General features: G+C 48.8%; 7 protein-coding genes across 7 annotated transcripts; 3 read left to right on the top strand and 4 right to left on the bottom strand.

Annotated features, from left to right (window-relative positions):
• Positions 1 to 452: 452 nt before the first annotated feature.
• On the bottom strand, positions 453 to 5,825 carry PGRI_012130 (uncharacterized protein; the record flags this gene model as incomplete). The annotated part of the gene is made up of 4 exons (XM_040788926.1): positions 453 to 5,024; positions 5,084 to 5,274; positions 5,333 to 5,656; positions 5,762 to 5,825. 4 exons carry the CDS (start codon positions 5,823 to 5,825, stop codon positions 453 to 455), a joined length of 5,151 nt encoding a protein of 1,716 aa, XP_040645879.1.
• Positions 5,826 to 7,771: 1,946 nt separating this feature from the next.
• Positions 7,772 to 9,601, bottom strand: fetC (putative ferrooxidoreductase Fet3; the record flags this gene model as incomplete). Its single annotated transcript, XM_040788925.1, has 1 exon — positions 7,772 to 9,601. One exon carries the CDS (start codon positions 9,599 to 9,601, stop codon positions 7,772 to 7,774), a length of 1,830 nt encoding a protein of 609 aa, XP_040645878.1.
• Positions 9,602 to 10,325: 724 nt separating this feature from the next.
• On the top strand, positions 10,326 to 11,604 carry PGRI_012110 (Iron permease FTR1; the record flags this gene model as incomplete). The annotated part of the gene is made up of 3 exons (XM_040788924.1): positions 10,326 to 10,356; positions 10,630 to 11,032; positions 11,085 to 11,604. The coding sequence occupies 3 exons, from the start codon at positions 10,326 to 10,328 to the stop codon at positions 11,602 to 11,604; spliced, it is 954 nt and encodes a 317-aa protein (XP_040645877.1).
• Positions 11,605 to 13,442: 1,838 nt separating this feature from the next.
• Positions 13,443 to 15,473, top strand: PGRI_012100 (ferric reductase family protein; the record flags this gene model as incomplete). The annotated part of the gene is made up of 7 exons (XM_040788923.1): positions 13,443 to 13,657; positions 13,713 to 13,842; positions 13,900 to 13,919; positions 13,985 to 14,277; positions 14,330 to 14,908; positions 14,973 to 15,406; positions 15,459 to 15,473. The coding sequence occupies 7 exons, from the start codon at positions 13,443 to 13,445 to the stop codon at positions 15,471 to 15,473; spliced, it is 1,686 nt and encodes a 561-aa protein (XP_040645876.1).
• A 629-nt stretch (positions 15,474 to 16,102) lies between these two features.
• Positions 16,103 to 17,287, bottom strand: PGRI_012090 (CRAL/TRIO domain protein; the record flags this gene model as incomplete). The annotated part of the gene is made up of 2 exons (XM_040788922.1): positions 16,103 to 16,434; positions 16,492 to 17,287. 2 exons carry the CDS (start codon positions 17,285 to 17,287, stop codon positions 16,103 to 16,105), a joined length of 1,128 nt encoding a protein of 375 aa, XP_040645875.1.
• A 254-nt stretch (positions 17,288 to 17,541) lies between these two features.
• On the top strand, positions 17,542 to 19,638 carry PGRI_012080 (DNA-directed DNA polymerase alpha subunit POL12; the record flags this gene model as incomplete). The annotated part of the gene is made up of 3 exons (XM_040788921.1): positions 17,542 to 18,041; positions 18,095 to 19,394; positions 19,465 to 19,638. 3 exons carry the CDS (start codon positions 17,542 to 17,544, stop codon positions 19,636 to 19,638), a joined length of 1,974 nt encoding a protein of 657 aa, XP_040645874.1.
• Positions 19,639 to 19,951: 313 nt separating this feature from the next.
• Positions 19,952 to 20,497, bottom strand: PGRI_012070 (uncharacterized protein; the record flags this gene model as incomplete). The annotated part of the gene is made up of 1 exon (XM_040788920.1): positions 19,952 to 20,497. One exon carries the CDS (start codon positions 20,495 to 20,497, stop codon positions 19,952 to 19,954), a length of 546 nt encoding a protein of 181 aa, XP_040645873.1.
• Between the last annotated feature and the right edge of the window lie 1,189 nt (positions 20,498 to 21,686).

Below are 21,686 nucleotides of genomic sequence, written 5' to 3'. Positions count from 1 at the left end.
AGAAAAGCGATTGACGAGATCCCCCGCGATTGCGACACAAAGATTCGACGCGAACCAGCCGATGGAATGTACAATATCGAGAAGTTTCAGCGTCGTGAAGATAGGAAATCGATAAAAGGATCCACCAGTCATGAGGGGTTCATGAGAGTAGAAAAGGAATATGTGAACGGAGTGTGAAAATGGGGGTTAGGGCTATAGGACAAGGTATTGACGGAATCGACAGGGGGAAAGTGACAAAACGTGAAAGCTCATAATACAGGGAAATTGGTGAGAAGATGATTGGAATCGAATAAAAAAGGGGGTATGAAACAAGGGACGAGGAAAATAAAGAAGAAGAGTGACATAGAAGGTAAAAATGTGTACAGCCAGAAAAACGGGAAGACAAGTGAGATGCGATTGTTTTTGATGCTAGGAAAGCTCAAGCACTCAAGCAAGGTCCAAGTCAAAGACGCTTAGAAGCAGTTGAGGGTGCTCTTCTTCTTTTTCTTGTTGAGGGCGAGCATGCGCTCTTCAAGCTGAGCGCGTGCGGCCTCGGCTTCACGACGGGCACTGCGTTCCTCTTCGACGGCCTGGAGGGACAGACGGGCAGAGCTGCGTTCCTTGCGGAGGGAGGTCAGTTCATCCTCGAATGACCAGGCCTTCTTCTTCCAGGCTTCGCAGTCGTTCTTAACCTTGGTGCTTTGTGCTTCAAGGTCGCCGAGGGCCTCTTCCAAGGTGGCAGTCAGCTGCTTCTCGGCGTATAGGTGCTTCTCGATTGTTCGGATTCGAGCTTCCTGGTCCTCGACCATGTGGACACTGGATATCTCCTTGCTGGTGTGTCGAGAGCTTGGCGGGGACGAAGCGGCATTGGAGTGAGAGGCGATGGTAGGCAGGGGAGGGAGAGGGATGGCCGGTGGAGGCGAGGGAAGAGAGGCAGCGGAAGCGCTCTTGCGAAGATTGGATGTGAGAGAGCTGCTGCGGTCGTGGGAGCCGTCGGGGTTTCCCGTGTTCTTGATTTGAAGCTCAAGCTGCTCAATTCGCATTTGGTAAGTCTCGATGTCGCCTTCGTAGATAACGATCTTGGCCTTGGCGTCTTCCAGGGCCTGATCACGCTCCTGCTGAATAACGGACAGACGGTTGTGATGCTGATCGAAGCTGCTGGTAATTTGTTCCTCCAGCTCCTCCACGAGACGCACGCTCTTCTGCTTCTCGATCGTGATCTCCTCCACCAGGGCTTCCTTCTTCTTGACCTGTTCATCCTTCTGGCGGAGAGTATCCTCCAGCGTAGCCACCAAGAGAGCCAGCTCATTAACCTTGGCGTCCTGGACGTTGTTCTTCTGGGTCATCTCGTCCAGACGGCTCTCGGAGTCCGCATTGGCTTCCAGCTGCTTGCGCAAGTCTTCATTGGTGCCCATAAGCTCAGCGTACTTATCTGAGAAGTGCTGCTTCTGGGCCAAAACATCTTGGATCTGATCCGTCAGGTTATCAGCTGAGACCTCGGTGTTGAGAAGAGTCGACACGGCCTTGAGGAGATTGACCAACTCATTACGAGACTCGGTAATGTCTTTCTGCAAAGTCGCCATGGATTTCTCATGCTCAGCATCCTTCCCGACGAGACGGGCGTCGTACTCAGCCTGGACAGCAACCCTAGTCCGTTCCTCCAACTCAGCCAGTTCACGCTTGTGAGATTCCTGGAGAGTATTGAGCTCATTCTTGTGAGAATCGACAGCCGATTTGTGGGTAGAGATTTCTTGCTCGAGCTCGGCGACCCGAGAAGAAAGACCCAAATCAATAGCGCCGGCATTGGTTTCTTCCTTGATAGTGGTCTGCGAAGCCAGTTGATCCTGGGCATCGGAGTAAGACTTTTCTAGACCGGCAATTGTCGCAAGCTGAGTAGCAATAGTCAACTTGTGATCTTCGATATCCCTCATCAGGCTATCCACAAGCTCCTGCTGTTCGGCGCGGCCGCCCTCAAGCTCTTTAGCGGCGGCTTCTTTCTTGGTAGAGTCGTCATCGGTAGCAGCACGCTCAGAGCGCATAGCAGCGACCGTAGCCAAAGCACCCTCTAGTTCAGCAAGGGTAGTAGTGAGCTGTGACTCCGAGGACTGCAAGGACTCTAGAGCACTCTTGTGCTTGTCTTGCCACTCCGTAAGCTCTCCCTGCAGAGCACCAATCTTCTTGTCCTGTTCCTCGGCACCGACGTCCATTGACCGAGTAGCGCTTTCCTGTGACTTCAGAAGGCCCTTCAAGTTATCAATCTCAGCCAACAGCTCCTTCTGGCGGGATTCATGAGCCTCTCGAAGGTGGTTCATCTGCCTTTCCTGGGAGACGACCTGATCGCGCAGTTGCGACACCAGAGCCATGTCCACAGGCGAGGCACCCTGCAAGCTCGATCGTTCTCTGGTCAGACCAGAGATAATAGTGGCTTTCACTTCCATTTCTTTCTTAACACCTTGGTTTTCAGCTTCAAGGGATTGGAGGCGCTCCATACGGCTTTGCAACTCGTGCATGGTTTGATCCAGGTGGTAGTCGAAGTTGTGCATAGCGTCCGGCTTATCAGCAAATTCCTCGGACGCAAGGAGCCGGAGACCGGTAAGGGCTCGGGTTGCACGGTCAACTCCTGACAGAATATTCTGGCTAGTCATGCGGCGGATCATTTTGAAACCGGGAGTTGCAGGGGGGGAACTTGACTTGGCGCGTTGGGCCTCAGCCTTCAGTCTTTCGACCAGTTCAAGAATCTCCTCATGCTCATTTTGCAACTCCGTATACTTCTGGGTCATGAGCTCAGCACTCTCCTGATGCTCGGCAAGCATCTTGCGCATGTTCTCGGACTCGTCAGAATTTACCTTAGCGGCCGACAGTACCTGCGGGGTTGAGGGCGTGGATGAAATTGCCTTGGATCCATCCTCAGAGAATCCGCGCAAAGTAGATTGCTCCCCGGCCGAGGATAATTCCGAAGAGAGCGGTTGCGAGAATGAGTGTTGTGCTCCAGACTTCGAGGTCGGAGTGCCTCCATTTCCTAAAAAAGTCACCGGTCCTGGCGAAAGTTCGTTTTGCACGCTGGGTGCCGGGTGGCGGGCTTCGTCAAGTTTATCCTGGCGAAGCTCCTCAAGGGCTTTGAGAGCCTGTTCGTACTTGGATTCGAGGGTCTCGAATTCACCAATGGTGTTCTCGTGCTGCAGACGTAGGTCGAAAAGCTCCTGAGTGACAGTCTCAAGCTTGTCGGCAACGAACTTGGACTGGGCGGGACTTGAGACGGGATCCTCACGAAGAGCCTCCGTGCGACGGGCCTCCAGTTTGCTGGTCGCAGTTTCTAGAACCTTCAAGTCCTCACCTGTCTCCGGCTCGGATTCTCCAATGGACTCAAGCTCGGCCTCTATGGTCGGCTCTAGAAGATCCTCATCTGATTCGGGAATGGCTGTCTCAACTGCTTCGCTGAGAACGTCCAGAGAGGGTGTGTGTCTGTGAGCAGTCTGCATGCCCCTGGTCTGGTGATAATGCGGGTAGTCAATTCCGTTGGCGCTATCGTGTCTATCTCCGCGATTTTGTTCGTCCAGGTCGCCGAGCAGGCGGTCTAGTTGCCCGAGGCCTCGCTGGCGCTCAATGACATGTTCCAAGCGCATTACCTCGCGCTGCATGAGTTCCATGTCCTGATCACCCTCGGCAAGTCGTTCTTCAAGCGTCGAAATGTATTCCTCACAGCTGGCTTCATTATCGCGGGCTCGGCTTAATTCCTTGCGCAGTTCGGCAACAATGGCAGCATGCTTCTCTTCGCCTGTAGAGTGACCATCAAGCTTAGACTCCAATTCGTGGAGGTAGGTCTCAGTGTTGATTTCCCGGTCGTGCATCTTCTGGACACGAGCCTGAAGCTGCTCCTTCATAGTCTCGATATAGGCGCACTTGGTCTCACGTTCGAGTAAATCACTCTCCGTGATAGATAGGGAGGCGCGTGTTTCAGAGAGTGAAGCCTCTAAGCTTTGAATGGTCTTTTCGTACTCCAAAACCATCTGCTCCACAGATTCGGCAAATGACTTAGACCGCTGCATTCTCTCCACCGAGTTCTTTCCAATCTCGGAGGTAGCGTCGATCATTTCGCCACTGGTGGAATGTGACTCCGAATCATTGGCCATATTCGAAATCAGTTTGGCGTGACGTTGGCTGAGAGAATTATAGCTCTCCTGGACATCCAACAACTGATTCTGCAAGTGCTTTTCGCGTTCGTTCTTGCGTTCACTTCGTTCGGTGGATGGTCCTTCCCGTCGCTCAGATCCTTCAGAGTTACGGATCTGTAGGCGTAAGAAAGAGATCTCGGACTTGAGCCGGTCAATCAGAGCCTGCTTATCACCGTCGTCTGCAATATGCTGAATGTGAGGTTTGCTCTGAATGGCTCTGGCCCGCTGAGCATATGAGATTGTGTTCAAAGTCTCGCTCATGTGGAACTCGGCGGGAGTCACACAAGCAATCATATACGTAAATGCGTTTCCACCGAGTGAATCCTGGAGTAGTCGGGTAAGCTTTGAATCGCGGTAGGAGACGTGAGAGCCCTGTTGTCGCGAGGAAAGCTGCGAGATGACCTTGCCAAGTGCGGCCAAACCAGCATTAATAGAGATACCCTCCTTGGCGCGTTCTCCAGAGGCACCGGTGTTCTTCAGCCGTTCACTACCTGCAAGATCCACAAAGTGCAATTTGCTATCAACAGTGACCGTTTCCCCAGCGTGGAACGTGTCGACCGGCATAGACATGCGCTTCTCCTTTATGGGGCTCGGGGTCGTGTGGGTTGGTGAAGACTTGCGCTGCACAAGGTTCAGACTGAAAACAGCATGCGATCGAGATGATTTGGCGTTGATTGCGGTGGAGTCTGTTTGACGGATGGTCGAGCCAAAGTTCAGGGCACCGATCAGATCTTCGAACGAGTTGATGTTGACTTGGTGCAATCCGGTGAGAAGAATGCGACCCTTGGTATCTTCACGAATGGTTACGTTGCTGCGATCGTTTGCGACTGTCGATTCGGGAAGGAGCAAATCCCTCAGGTGCTCATTATAGATCTGTATAGGACAAACGGTCAGAACAATGGCCAGCAGGCACCTTCCAAATGTAAGCGCACCTCCACATATGTAGCCTTCAGTTGCCAGGTCTTTTCTTTTTCCTGGTTCAATTTCCCAAAACTTGCAGCGGAAGACATTGAATATCGTTGGGGTGTTCGGAGGCCAGTAGTCGTGTTCGAGCCATTTCGACTATGTTTTGAGGGACCTTCTAATTTATCGAACAAGGCCTGCGCAGCACGGGGGATGATACCTAGTTCAAGATTCTACAATTAGTCGGTAATTGGTAAACAAGCCTCTTTCAAACTCACCCATATTTTGCATGTTATTCTGCTCTGTGGGACCCGAAGTACCCATTGTGAAGGACTTTCCCGCACCGGACTGGCCATATGCCATAATGGAGACATTGTATCCCTGAACAAATGAGTCGACGCTATCACTGACATATTCCCAAACTCCCTCCTGTTCAGTGGTTTCGGGGAAAACACGATCAAACACGAATAGCTTGCGCCCACCAGCCACGTCAACAGACAGACTAGTTGGCGCGGTTACATGGACTTTCGATTGCTGGAATCGCTGAGGAACCAATTCATAGCCAGGATCGGTGGGTTTCAGTGGTGGTCGCACACGGACAGCTGCGCGAGGTCAGTTCGTGAATTTAGTTGCCGGCCGATGTTGTGATTCTTTGTTTCAGGTACCGGGTAACCATCAGGGGCGAAGAATCCAGATGTCCCACATACCAACTTTAACTGCAGTCTTGCCATCCTCATCGGATGCACGACTTCCACCTTGTCTGCTGCTCATACTTAAACGACTTGCACTGCGTGGAGTGCGCATTACAGCGCTGATGGGGCGCGGGGGTGCGCCAGTGGGCGATGCTGGCGGTGAGACTGTCATCTCTCTCCCAAAGGGAACCACACCAGGTGGAATAGAAATAGAAGGGATTCAAGGTGTTAATCGATAGAAGGAGTAGTCATTAGGTGCAGAATAAGGAGATGTCTGTAAGGGAAGTTCAAAGTGTCAGGGTCTTTTTTTTTTCCCGATAAGAAAACATCAACACGCGTACCTGCTAGTCCCCGTTGTGCAGGAGAAAGGAGGCAAAATGGTTAGGGAAGCTGGAGAAATTGACACCGTGCACCGCTCAGAATAGTTTAGCGTTTATTTTTTTAAGATGAAGGATGATTTTATCTTCCAAGCGAAGGGGAACACTCTGGTTCAGGGGGATTTTTTGGGGGGGTCTAAGATTTTCTAAGGTTCAATTCATTTCTTGTTACTTCTCCTAATGTAGGGGGTGGCTATATGCATACTACATTATGTATGTACCAATATCCCCTTTCGTACAGATTCCATATAAACATGGTTGTACACACATTCAATAATCTATCTGACTACATATATCACAATGACTTGAATTCTCTCATATAAAACTAAAAATGGGTCGAACCTACACGTCTTGCACGTTCGTTTCAGGTTTTAGATTGGGATTGGGGGACCTCAGAGGAACTATCCGAGGTAACTTCCCCTTTTAACCCTCACAATCGACCATCTCTCATGGCTTTTCTGCCGATCCCTGCGCATTTGGTTCCAGATGGAGTCTAATCGTGTCAGAGACGGGCTAGCTAAACCAATCCGCTCAGTTCTCCTCGACCCCCGGGGGTCCACTCCAACAACCGCGATGGAGAGCCAGGTTCAGTAGTTCGGGGAATTGTTTCATGTCCGCTCTTATATGAGGTGTGTTCCATATGCGGTGTACTACAATATAAAGTGCGGAGTGCATGCAGTTTGAACCATTCAGCTAGGTGAATCTGTGATTGGCATTCTACCTCAGACCCAAGGTATCTGGGGAAATTGCGCCGAAAAGTAGGCCAAAATCTCATATTTATGTATTTTTTTGACTTTTGTGTCTTTTTTGACTTTTGTTCCTGGATTAAAATTGGAAAACGGTCCACTACGAATCGGTGAAACCGTTGAACGATCGACGATGGCTTTCCTTTTCAATTTTTGAGCTAATGAAATCCATTGCATTGCATTGCATATGCCACAACCCGAACCCTAACTCCTGTCCACAAGCAAACTTAAACGAATTTCATTGTCTACAACCTTGCTTGATGCATTTTTAATTCTTCGACCATTCTTAAATTCCTCTCTACCATGGGAATATATCATAAGCACATCAAGGCGAAGGTCGTCCTCAGTTTGCGCGTGAACCATCTTCCAGTCTCTGGTGTACCAATCACAATAGCTTCCTGAAATCTAGGCTATACAAATCCCTACCTCAAACAGGCTGAGTATCTCAGTATTTACCAGTCAGTCAACCTACTTTGTCAGGTCCCAGTCATTTGACCCATCACAAGTGGCCACAAGTAGGGTAGACGACCGAGGGTTGAGATTGCGCGAAATATTGATACTCTAGCTCTACTTTTCCTGAAATCCATTTCCCTGCCTTTTTATCAACAGCTTCATCGTCACAAGAGCTTCCCTATAGCTAGAGTATCTGTCCCTTAATCCAACCTCAATGTTGTCTCAATGTCAGCCCGTAAGCTGGCCGGGTTAGGGGACAGGAATAAGCCAGTGCAATACACCTGTAGAGATAACTAGTGCATGAATGAAAAAGAATAGGTAATTTTTTATAATCAATATGAAAACAAGCATTAATGAAGTGGGCAAAATATATGGCAAGTATGTCTATCCAAGAGGGTGGGAGAAGATATATATATCCAATCAATCCCCCATTTTTAAAGTACAAAGATTCACGAATTATTACTCTCGGTAACCGCAGCAGTCTCCTGCTTGGTTTGAATGCCGGAGATACCATAGACAGTGATGAATGCCATACCCAGGAAAGCCGACACACAGGAGAAAACCATTGCGACAATTCCCCTCGCCGTAAATCCAGCAGGGAGCCACGGAAGCTGCTTGTTCTGACCGGTTAGATCGAGCAGGTCTTCCGTGTTAGCGGCAGCATTGCCTTCGTAGGAGATGTTGGCTGCCTTGCAGATGTTAATTTGGCTCTCTGTCAGCGACATTTGCTCCTGGATTTGCTTCGGGGCTTCGATAAACGACATTGCCAAGCCCTGTGACATATGCCAGTCGATGTGGCAATGGAACAACCACACACCAGGGTTATCAGCAACGAAACGGATAACAAAATTGCCCTGGGGTGGCGCGACAAGGGTATCTCGGCGAGCAGGGTATTTCGGGAAGCTGCTGGTGGGATGCTCGGTGGCATTGAAAGGGAGCGGATCACCGTCGGCGTAATCATTGAAAGAAGGTCCATATGATGGAGTGCGACTGACTAGCTGGAAGTTGTGCCCGTGCAAGTGGAAGGGGTGCGAACCACCGTCCAGGTTATTGAGGACAACCTCGATGACCGCGTTGTGCTTGAGAATGAACGGGTGTGTGAACTCTCCGTAAATCTCCGCATTTGTGGCGTAATCCCCGGATGTAAGGACTGAATATAATGTCGGAACCTTAGGCCTCGTGTAGGAGATATTGTTGAAGAATGCATAGCCCGCACCGTTATTCAGATTATCCATAATGACATCGACTTCAATGGTCATATCAGGGTCTTGGAGGAGCGGCATCCGGTCGTGAGCAACAAGTTTCATATCATCGTATGGGACAAGGTCGGAGGAAACATCCACTTTCATCTCAGCTTGCGGATGAGCCGCTTCGCTGTTGTACTCGAGCCAATTGGTTTGGTTAAGCTTGAGAGAGGGTGAGATTACGTCCAGTAAAAGCGAGTCCGCAACGGTCACGATCGGATAGTTTTTATCCGTAGAATTCTTCATGGTGACCAAGATGGAATAGCGTTGCGCAACAGCGATATAAAGAGTATCGGCTTCTTGCTCGTCAACGTATACTCCATCGATTTCCACAATGCGGAACGTGTGATCTTCGATGTAGAAGTACTGCGCCACAAAGGCACCAATATTGATCAATCGCATCAAATAGGTTTTTCCAGCTTCAACGGGAATGTTGGTGTTCAAAGTGTCGTTGAAGAGGAAAGAATCCGGAACAGGCTCAGCTCCCGTTGGGTTTTCAACACGAATGAAGGGAATATCCTCGATAAGCTCATGATACCAATCACTCATCGTAACGGTAAGCTCATGATCATACATATCGTTGAAATATGATTGATCATCGTGCACAATCAAAGCCTGTCGATAACCATCTGGGTAGCAAGAGTCGGTATGACAATGATACCAGTAGGTACCATTTTGAGGGATGGTGAAGTCGTAGGTAATCGAGGCACCAGGAGGGACTGGGCATTGAGTCACCATTGACGGACCATCCATATTATTGGTGCCATTTTGGAACATGCCGTGCCAATGGATGGAAGTTTCCTTATCCCCAAGGCCGTTATACATATTGACAATCAGACGATCTCCCTTGTCCACCTCAATAACAGGTAGCGGCCACTGGCCGTTGATACCCACCACCTTGCGCTCATGGAGACCATCAGGGTTCGCATTGACCCAGGTGACGTTGAAATCCAGCTTCACTGTCTTCGCCTGGCAGTACTGCACAAAAAGCAGTACTGCCGTGAGGCGAAACAGCATGCCATTATATATAGACATGCTTTGGTGTTTCGCCAGGAATGAAGGAGAGGGATTTCCAAGTTTCAGGTGAAAAGAAAACAAAAAAAAGACTAGTACAAGCCATCCAAGGTTGGGAACGGAACGGCACACGAGATTGATAAGCGGAAACTTAATCCCTCTGGGGGAGACGGGAAGACCCTGTATTTTACAGATTTTAATCAATCTTTTATCCTAATCAGATGGAAATCTAGGTATTGGATATACACGTGGGAGGTCATCAATTTCCATTGGTTTAGTTCTAGATATAACCCATGGTCGGTAAGGTCAGGGTAAAATGGGGATTCGCTTAATATAGTGGTAGACGAATTAGATTGTTAGAAACTTGTGCTCGCCTGCCAAATTAGGAAATGTGGCATGATTGCTATCCCTTCCCGGCCGGTTGTTTTTGCGATTCAACAGAACTTATTTGGCTAGATCCTTAAACATGTGATCGTTTGGGTTCAAGAGATATCCACTGCTGCCAATCATAAAGCCAAGACCCTGAAAAAAAAGCTTTTGATACGTGGAACTCCCAACAAAACTAAGCTCAATCTGATAAATACAAGTGGGTCGTCAAAGGCTTGTGCTTGTAACTTTGAACTTTGAAATTTCGACTTTGAAATATATTTTGGCGCTATAACGGGCCTTATCGGGTCCCTTGCTTTCCGAAAAGCAAAGGATTTGTTCTTTGATTCTCTTTTTGAACCTTGAGCTAAAGAGCATCATGGGTAACAACCAGGTTTTCGCTGTCACAGGTATAGTTCATGCACTGCTTTTTGGAGTTGTCTACAACATACTAACTTGGTAGTGTTTTTTATTTGTTTTCGAGAATGTCTCGAGACAACTGTGGTTGTGTCGGTTCTATTGGCCTTCTTGAAGCAAACGCTTTACGAGACAGACCGACCAACATATAAAAGGCTAGCGAAACAAGTATGCGATCGGCCTTTACAATACTATCCAAAGTTCACAAACTAAAAGAAAACAGGTCTGGCTAGGATGCGGCTTAGGGCTATTTATTTGTATTGCAGTCGGAGCGGGCATGATTGGTGGCTTTTACGGCCTCGGAACAGACACTTTCTCCAGCACCGAGGATATCTGGGAGGGTGTTCTTGGAATTGTCGCAGCGATCATCATCACTATCATGGGGGCTGCCCTCCTACGTGTGTCTAAACTTCAAGATAAATGGCGTATCAAGCTCGCCAGGGCCCTCCAACACGAGCACGACCCTAATGAGACAAAGAAGGGCCGTGTGAAGAGATGGTTGGAGAAATATGCTATGTTTATCCTGCCATTTATCACGGTTCTCCGTGAGGGGCTCGAGGCCGTTGTCTATGTTGGTGGCGTTGGATTGGGCCTTCCTGCTTCTTCCTTCCCCTTGGCTGTGTTTTGCGGCCTTTTGGCTGGTTTTGTAGTGGGCTATATTATCTACCGGTATGTTGACTCTGCTGCCATTGAGAAAGATACAGGGCTGACATACCGATAGAGGTGGACGACAGACTTCGATGCAGATATTCCTGATTATTTCGACTTGCTTCCTCTACCTCGTTGCTGCCGGTCTTTTCTCGCGTGGGGTCTGGTTCTTGGAGAACAACACCTGGAACCACACTATCGGAGGTGATGCCGCAGAGACTGGTGCCGGCCCAGGTTCCTATGATATCCGACAGAGCGTCTGGCACGTGAACTGTTGTAGCCCGCTGATCGGAGGAGGTGGTGGTTGGGGCATCTTCAACGCGCTTTTTGGTTGGACCAATTCTGCCACATACGGCTCTGTGATCTCTTACAACTTATATTGGGTCAGTGTCATGGTTGGCTACGGACTGATGTTCTACCGTGAAAGGCGCGGAGCTATCCCCGTCATTGACCCGGCTATAAACAGCGTCGCAAGGGCCAAGGCCAGAGCCAGAGCGTTTATTCTGCGGCGTCCCTATGAAGATCCGGTACTCGTGGAGGCAACACCCCCCGTTTTGGACAAGCGTGCAGTGACTGGCGTTTTGGCTCTCTAGATTCAATCAGCCGCGACAAGGCTGTCCGTTCCAATATCGGACGGGGTCATATGGCGAGAGGGCTGGGCAAGAGCGGAATCATTGGGCAAGGTGCCGAGCACGGGACTACCGGTAATAGACTGCTGTAGACCGAGGTAACGAGGACTTGCAATTTGTAAAATGAAAAATTACCCTTCAAATCAGAGCTACATACAGTAATTTTACCATCCATTCTGCCAAGCCTCACTAAGCTTTCATGCAGGGTCCCTGACACGGAGCATAGCCCGACACGGACTCCGCACCGCTCCACTCTGCTAAATCAATTAAGTTCCATAAGTTCAAAAGGTCGTCGGGATGTTTTCTGTAATACAGGGCTTGTTGGGAGCAGGAAATATCGCTAAACGCGCCCCAAAATCTGAATTCTTCTCATCACTTGACCAACCCTGTCCAGATATTTTGGAACGACATGGATACTGACACTTGCTAACGCGCACTAGTATCTTACTACATATGTAGGACATATTTGTAACTGATTGATAATCTTATCATAATACGGTAGGTATACCTAACTAGGACTCCATCCACACCTAGGTACCCGCTCACCGACATAGAAGTGAAAAACTTTGTTTATCTTGGAACTTTGGAACTTCGAATGCACAGCCCTGGGTTGACCTGTACACATCAAGCTTTTATTGATGAAGAATGAATCGCTGGGAATTTTTTAATCCGAATCAGTACGACGAATTGATCATGCAGCAATGAAAACCGACTATTTTACCCCATACTCTATGACCTCGTATCAGCCACTTTATATGATTTTCTGCAGGAATATGCTTACTCCGCCATATGCACGCAGGTGACGTCTTTATCTCGGTGTTCCACAATTAGCGCCACCAAACTTTCTATGTGAAGATAGGAAAAAAAAGTCATCTGAAGAAAGTTTAATAAGATTTGAGACAGTGTTTTTCCAAGGTTTTTATCTGATTGATTAGATAAATTTTTTAACTTTCTCAACATTGGAAGGTTCCATTGCTATCTATGGATACCCTCAGCCTACCTACTCAGCCTCCCTGTGCGATAAAAGCCCTTCATGGATTTTACCAAGAGTCGATGTGATTTCATATTGCTCTCTTTCGAGGTATAGCTCCGTGTTCTAACAGATCTCCCCGTAGGCCATAAAATGAATGCCTAAAATGCCTAGACTTGGGGCTTGGCCAATGGTCCACTCCGGTCTTACCAGAAGACGATCATCGTAGACACGGACATCACTAGAGGAAGAAGGGTTGAGAAAAGAATTGAACGGCCGGTAAACCACCGCTTAATATATAGCAAACATTAATCAACTGTTCATTTGTTGCAAACGTCCAACAATATACTTCCACCGCTGATCGTCCGCTAAAAATCCGCTGATCGTCCGTTGAACACCCGCTAAACTTCCGCTGCGGAACAGATGCAGGACCCTGAAGAAAACGTCATTTAATGGAGTTGTATAGTTATTCGAGGCTAGTGAAAGAAGTGTCCGGACAACCTTATTCTGAAACCCTATTCCACCTACGTATATGCACCAATGATATGCTCGTCTCATTTCCTAAGTAGGCTTGGGAAGACGGCTCTTAGGGCGTTCCAATGTAGGTAGTGCTCCGTTTTACGTAGTATGCCCCGTGAGACACGGAACTAGACCGAGTGTGCGTATCCTCAGAGGCAGTGGGGTCTATAGTCCATCCCTCTTGGCACGATTTTATCCGGTACAGTCAAATGAGAGGGAACGGAATTAATAATGGACCTTCTCTGTCAGGGCTTGCTGATCCTACATGTTTTATCTTCGAGCTTCCACGTTGAATCTGTCTGCAAGAGTCACGATGAGCGGCCACGAAGCTTCAAATGATCCTGCAACAGTCGCTGCAACGACTGCTGCGAAAAAGCTGCGACTGTCAAAGAATGTCTGGAGCATTAAGTATTATGCCATTGCTATCGGCGCAATTATGGTTCTTTTTGCTGTATATCACTGGTCAAGTGTCATTCACTTTCATTATGGTCGAAGGAGGAAGCATCCTACATTGACTCGGAAGTATAGGTATGTTCACTGTTACTATGAGTCAATGATAATACTGATCATCTGGATGTAACAGACAAGTTCGACGCTTCCTCTCCACCTCGACGATGGGATTAAGGACAGACCGGTCTATTCTATACATCATTTACTGGGCTATAAATTTGATACTCGCTGTAACTAATGTTGATCTTACCAATCTCATCAATGTGAGCTAACCTCGTTTGTTCTATGGCCTGGTATACGCTTTGCTGACAAGTTCCTAGGTTGCGAAACGATTTGGCTGGTCCGTGCAGTTCCTTGATACTATCTGCTCCTGTGCTCTAGAAACTGACAAACATGGATGAACAGGATTTCAGTCGCAAACTTGACACTATTGGTCTTCTTAGCTTTGAAGAATACGCCCCTCGCACTATTGACAGCCACATCCTACGAAAAGCTCCGCCCGCTACACAAGGTCGCCGGCTATACATGCATCTTCACAAGCGTTGTGCATGGTATAGTATACCTATCTGCCTGGTCAGAGCACGGAGCCCTATACGAAATGCAGGAAACAAGTAATTATGCCGGTGCAATTGCAGGCTTTGCCATGGTGATCATTGGCCTTTCAACTATCACATACTTCATGCGGGGCTATTACGAACGTGAGTTGTTCCTTCGTGTACTCCTATACTGTCCACTTCTAAATGATTATAGTCTTCTATATGCTACACATACTCATGTTCATGTTGATTGTAATCACAGTCGGAATGCACCGTCCGAAATTTAAAACCTCGTCGGTCATTGTCGTGATTTTCATTGCCTGCATTTGGACTATGGACCGCATCATCCGCGGTGCAAAGATAGTCTGGAACTTCTTCGGAAATTCTCTCACTGTCACAGCTCTGCCTAACAATGCTGTTCGAGTGAAACTCAGCCGTCGCATGCACTGCACTCCAGGTTCCCATGCATTCTTGTGGGTTCCTGCCATCCGCTGGGTTGAAAGCCACCCGTTCACTCTAGTATCTTCGAACCCGTCCGAGTTCGTTATCAGAGTGTACGATGGCTTTACGCGGGACTTGTATAAAGCTGCCCAGGAGTCACCAGGGAGATCTCTACGTTGTTCGGTGGAAGGTGCATACGGCCAAGTCCCCAACTTCAAAGTGTTCGACAAAGTCGTTCTTGTCGCCGGTGGCAGCGGTGCTAGCTTCACATTTGCTATTGCACTAGACCTGATCACGACATCTACCAAAGCAGTAAAATCGATTGATTTTATTTGGGTAGTAAGAAATCTAGGTACGTTAAAAGTTTCAAAAATAACAATCGTTGCATGCTCCCATCAACTAACTATGTCCCATAGAGAGCCTCGAATGGTATGTCCAAGAGCTCAAACAACTTCAGTCTCATCCAGAAGTGAATCTGTTCATTCACGTCTCCGGTCAGGCTGGCCTGTCCGTCGTATCGGCATCCACGTCTGCGGGCTCTTCCTCAGAAGAAGTATCTGAAAAGGCCCCTGTAATCCAAGCAGAAGACTCTCCAGCGTTTTTAACAAGCGACCCTGAGAAAGGCGTTAGCCAAGATTCTACAAGCAATATTTCTTCTTTGGTCAGCGGGATCTTGCCGGGGCGCCCGAATATTGGCAACTTGATCGCCGCCGCCGCCGCTGGGAGCGGCACATTAGACGACCGCATCATTGTTGGTGCTTGCGGTCCTAGTCAGCTTATGAGTACAACACGGGAGGCTGTCAACAATGAGTTGCGTAATGATGGGCCATCGATAACACTCTATACTGAGGTAAGCTAATGAGGGTGCAAAATGAAAAGGAACTTGACTAATTATTTCGCAGGAATTTGAGTGGTGATATGAATGAGCTAGTTTGATTTATGGTATCTGACAGGAGTGAAGATTGATGAGAGACGATGTCGATATTGGAAGCTATGTAAATTTATAGAGACGACGACTGCATCCAGCTACATGTATTCCTGCTTACTTTTATCGTTATGACACAGCAATGAACTACTTCGCATTTCAACTGGTTATGGTCTGCATATAGTTAATAGCCAAGCCCGGCATTTTTATTCGTAAGCCTAAGCTGTCTCCATCAATCTTCAGTAAGATGCGTGCGTGCAGATAAGTTTGGAGTCTACTGCTACAGGGCAGCCAATTAACTAATGGGAAATCTAAACAATCATTAACCATTTTTTTATATTCTCTAACTGTCTAAAATAGCGTGTATGTGAGACAATAAACAATGTTGAAGAAGAAAAATTAGGTATCTAAATGTGTGTACTCTATCGCTTAAGTATTGACAAAGATGACATGGCTATGAACAGACGTGTCGAAACAAAGCGGTATATGTAAAGAAGCCAACAGGAATCGCCCAGCGCTGTGAGAAAATGCCCGATTTTGACCAATAGAAAGGAAGGAGATAACTGGCAACCGAAAATTACAAATATATCAAAATGAGCGCAAAATGATATGCACTCCAATTCAAGACTGTTCGCTGGCCTTGGCATCAACCTGGGTCTGAGACAGGCTGGGAACGTCCGCACCCTTCAAGTAGTTCTCGAACTCGCCGACCTGCTTGCCGCCCTGAACCCAGCGTTCACGGTAAGCCTCACGTCGCTGATCAGCCAGCTTGTTCAAGGTGGGCCAGTAAGACGCATGGTCGTAGCGGAATTCGACATCACCGCCCACAGACTTCATAAGATGGCTAGGTGGGACATGTTGACGCAGGTCCTCATTGAACTTGAGCTTCTGTCGAGTATTGGGGTCAATCAAAGGAGTGATCAATTTGAAGAATCCCCAGATAACGAATGGCACTATGATAAGATATTAGTAATTCGCCACAAGTTCCCCTAGGATATGGAATCACTAACCGTTGATCACTAGAGCTCGACCAAGTCTCTCGGGGTAGTGGTTTTGCAAGAAGCCGAGAGTCTGCTTGGCCTGACCCAGGCTTGCGTTCTGGCCAGACTTTGTCTCGTTGAAGTTGACAATTAGGGCAAGAGTATCCTGGTCAGGTCCAGTGAGATCAATGGCCCGCTCTAGCATGAAGACAAGATGCTCGAGCTGGCGATCACTCCTCTCCGTGTTCTGGTTGGAGGGCAAGAGATACAGACATGGCCGTGCGTGGATATCATAACCCAAAAGCACCTGCTTGCCGGTTTCATTTTCAATTGAAATATACTCGGGTGTCAATTTCTTCAGGTCATACTCGCGGCGCCATGTGAGGGTGCTCTGCAGCCGTGTCTCCGCCTCCGAGACGTTCCACTTGGTTGCGCGTAGGTAGCGCAGGAGACACTCGCGGGTCAACCACATCTTCTCATCCTCGGTTATGGGAGACGTCGGGGCATTCTTCTCGGCCTTGGTGGCGACTGTAGTCCATGATGAAGCAGACTTCAACACAGCCTCGTACTTGGATTGTTGCTCCGGAGTAAGCTGCGCGGGAGCTGACGGCTTGGCTGTGTCCAGCGGTCTACCGAAAGGCTTCTGGATAAGGCCGTCTGCGGCAGATTTTGGTAGCTCAAGCTCAATTGGCTTCGCAGTTGGGGTAGACTCGGCCTGGGCGTTCACCGGGGCTGATTGGGCCGGTGCCTGTACGTTGGTATCGGACACAATATCGCCATTGGCAGGCGCAGGCGCAGTCGCAGTAGCGCCTTCAGAGTTCGACATGATGAATGGGATCTAAATATCTAAATTTATAGATTTATAGATTATACAATGACACGTGGAAATCTAAAAAATTGATGAATAAATCTAAGGGGCAAGCGAATCACAATTCTCGTAGTCGACAGGTCCACTCCGATCAAATGCTCGAATAATATTACCCCTTTAGGCTGATTAGGTCAGCGACACGGTGTCACGCGTCTTGCGCGTGTCTACACTTTCAAAGTCCATTGTCCTCCAACGATATACACCTCGCCACAATGGACGCCGAGGCAGAGCTCAATGAGTTTTTTGCGGGCTCATTTCCCGATGGAATTCCAAAGGACATCCTTGCCGAGCTCCTCTCCATGTTGCGGGTGCATTCAATTCCCGCGGAGGAGCTCTTCTACAAATGGGAATCATACAGCATAAAGATGGGCGAGGGGGTTACATTAAGCATGCAAACAGTGCGAGGCTTCAAACAAGATGTCCAAGAAGCTCTGGAGCGTGAAACTCGTGACAAACTTGGCCGACACACAGAAAAACGAAACCCGAACACGGCAACTCCGCGCAGCGCGGCCGCAGCTAGCGGTGACATGTTTGGGATGTTGGATCAATTAACACCAACTGGCTCGAATGCTCGAACGGGGAATGGATTTGGATCTGCAAAACGCAAGGCCGAATTCTCCTCTCCGGCTACACCAAGAGTCAGCAAGTTCGAAAAGTTTGGATCACAAGCCGGCACAAATACACCAACTGGGACACCTGGCGATGGAATTCAGTAGGTACCTTTTCGACGTAAATGATGTATTGAAGTGCTAACAACTGGGGCAGAACAGTTCCGTTCTCCGATCGACCGAATCCTGGCCAGACGATTGAAACCCTCAATGCGCACTTATCCTTGCCAGAAACTCCAATGGCGCCATTTTCCGAGGCGCGCATCAAGCCAACTGCAAATACGGACCTCAAAAAACTTGGCTACAAGCCCATGGGCATGAAATTGTCAGAAGCATCGGAGATTTTGGACGATCGTATCGACGAGTTCGCGACTATATTCCAGGCAGAATTCAATTCCGACGATATTACATTCGGCAGTGCAGCTATCCAGAGCACAAGCGAGATTATTGCTGTCGGGCGGATCTGTTCTGACAGTCTTGAGGGGAAATTGAACCCAGCTTCCCTCGTACTTGAGACTTCGCGCCGGACCGGAGCCGGCAGACGAGTCCCCTTGAAGGTGGATTCCGTGCCCTCCGTGAACTTTTTCCCAGGCCAAATCGTGGCCCTCCGAGGAATCAACCCCTCTGGCGAATATTTCACTATCAAGGAAGTGCTTCCAATGCCTTTGATGCCACCAGCGGTATCTTCAGCTATGGCGCTAGACAGCATCAATGAGCGACTTGAAGCAGATTCAAACCCACCGCTTAATTTCATGATTGCGGCAGGGCCGTACACAGCGGATGACAACCTGGACTTCGAGCCACTGCAGGAACTTTGTCAGAAAGCAGCGGAAAGCTACGCCGATACTCTAGTGCTGATGGGACCGTTCCTGGACATTGCGCACCCTCTTCTTGCATCGGGCGATTTCGACTTGCCAGACATCAAGGGCCTCGACCCGGACACAGCCACGCTGTCCGTAATGTTCCGGCACTGTATCTCAGCGCCACTAGCACGACTTGCAGCTGCCGTCCCAAGCATCACTATCGTGATGGTTCCGTCAGTGCGAGATGCACTCAGCCGACATGTCTCCTGGCCCCAAGAACAGCTCCTCAGAAAGGAAACAGGTCTGCCCAAGCAGGCCCGCATCGTCTCGAATCCTGTCACACTATCGTTCAACGAATGCGTCATTGGAATGTGCTCACACGATGTGCTCTCCGAGCTTCGCCGCGAAGAGGTCTTGCATGGCCGGCCGAAAGAGGGTAACCTTCTCACTCGTCTGCCCAAATATCTCGTCGAGCAACGCCATTTCTTCCCCTTGTTCCCTCCGACCTCGCGGTCAAATCTTCCAAAGCCTGCGTTCGAAGGTGGCATGGCTACAGGCGCTATGTTGGATGTGCCCTACTTGAAACTAGGCGAGTGGTGGAATGTTCGGCCCGATATTTTAATTGTGCCTAGTATGCTACCGCCTTTCGTAAAGGTATGTTATCTCTAACACTAGCTTTTCATTTTCAACTTCCTCGATGGTGCTAACATTGTTTTTTCTGCAGGTCGTCGACAGCGTACTAGTCATCAACCCGGGTACCCTATCAAAGCGTCGCGGCGCAGGCTCATACGCCCAAATGACCATCCACCCCCGATTGGTGGCAGAGGAAGAGCGCGATCAGAAACAGCTGAGCCATAACCTTTACGAGCGGGCTCGGGTCGACATCAATCGTATCTAGGGGCATGTATAATCATATCGCATTACGCGCGGCGTTAAGGCTCAGCCTATATTAGGTCTGCAGCCATTGAATATTGGCGGTTCTTAGAACAAAATCGCAAATGGAAACGAATCAATGAGCTTTAAGATATATCACAATAACAGAAGGATACATCCAACGTGGGTATCATAAGGCTATTTGGCCCCCAAAACTATGCTCCAGTAATAATGCAAGTAACACAAGACACCCATTTACCCGCCCAGCCAGGTAGAAAGCTCGCAGCACCGACCGCTGTAGAAAGGCAGCTCCGCAGTCTCAGAAATATTGAGACCCATTACCGTAACCCAATAACCCTGCGTCCACCCATCCTCCGCCCAGAATCCCTGACCCTAATAACAGGCGCCCCTGCCGCCGCTGCACCACCCCCACTACCCCTCAGCGTAGCCCCAGGCCCAGAAGTCGCAGCCCCGGCGGTACCAGTACCTCCGGAACCAGTCAAAGGCCCAGAATCAGCCCCATGTCCTTCGCCATCAACGAGTGACTCAAGACCCAGATCGCGCCACACAGGGTCACGTCTCCGCTCCATGGCGCGGGTAATGCCGAAGGCCGCATGCTGGTCTGGGACGACGTCGTCCTCGTCTTCAGGGTTCGGGGGCTGGTAATGCGGTGCCACATAGATGTCCTCAATTGGTAGGTACGATGGGATTGTGGAGGGAGATGTAGAGCCGTATGTCATGGCGTTCGCGGCTGTGTTCGATGCTTCGCGATTTGCGGCGGAGGCGCTGTTGGCATTGTGTGGGTCTGTTGTTGAATTGGTAGCTGTCGAGGTGTGTGGGCGTGTAAATTCTTCGAAGAGGTCTGCTAGCCGTGGCTGGTGCATGTGTAGGTATGAGGCGGAGGAGTCTTTGCTCTGGTGGTTTCAGTGTTAACTTGACATATGGTGGATTGTCTTGGGAATCCTGAAGGGAGTTAAGGTTTGGGCATGTACCATCTTGAGGTAGTTTGGATCCCGCTATTGAGATCTTGGGAGATGTGAGAATAGTTTGTCAATGAGTTGTTAAGGAGTAGGGCAGGCTCATGGCTTATTGGCGTGTAAATGTTGACGGCAGAATAACCCTTGGCGTAGCGGCCCCAGCTCAACTGCCTGATTCTGCCAGATTTTAGACTTGCAGAAAATAAACATGGGTACGGAGTACATACTGTCTAGAGCGGTGTCAAAAGCGGTCTAAAATCAGGCATAAATCTTGGGTAGTTAGTTATGTACACCCGTGACAAAAGTCTGGCGTTGGACATTATCCGAGAGTATCCACTATAGCTTTTCCACTCATATCACGTGGAGAGTACAACCCTTGCATAGATGAACTATTGACGTGTCTAGTAGTAAGCTTAGAAAGTGCTCTAATCTTCGCCCACTGCGGCCCTAGAGTCGAATAAATCCATACATCCCTGTGATGTATGCTTTGATTTTGAAAAGAACAGGCGGAAAAGTTGAAGACAAGAAATGTGACACCTCAGATTCACTCTGGTCCCCAAAGGGACTCGCTTGGCGGGCGAGCCTTAACCATGTCCACCTGCCAATAGATGTTATTGGTTATTAATCCATGGATATCATGTGTACTGTCAAGAGACCTGCCCATAGAGATAGCAGAGACGAGCGGGAGTGCCATATAATTACACAGTCTTGACTCTTAACGCCATGAGCAGTAGGGGTCTTAACATATGTCGTTCCCTAACAGTCACTTCTTTTCGAAGGTGATGGAATGGAATGGCGATGTGCGTTGGCTGGAGGCGCATGAAACTCGGGGTTCGAGGCCATTGCAATAGCATCTTTGCTGTCTGCATTAACTGCCGTCCGTATCGGTTACGGCCTCGCCTGCAAAGAAGGCTATCAATGCCTGGGTTAAATACCACCTAGGTCTAGATAGCTTCTTTACGGGGAGTATCTAACTAGAGAGAGACAACCCCTGGTTGTCTCTCTCAAACACCAGTTGCTAACGGTGTTCTCCGAGCAAATGTGGGTTTCGATATCAAATATCCATGTCAGGGATCGAAGGCATCAGGGTCGGGTT

This window comes from Penicillium griseofulvum (genome assembly GCF_001561935.1).
Source record: "Penicillium griseofulvum strain PG3 chromosome Unknown contig_80, whole genome shotgun sequence".
Classification (NCBI taxonomy): Eukaryota; Fungi; Ascomycota; class Eurotiomycetes; order Eurotiales; family Aspergillaceae; genus Penicillium; species Penicillium griseofulvum.
This window is presented reverse-complemented; position numbering and strand designations above follow the sequence as displayed.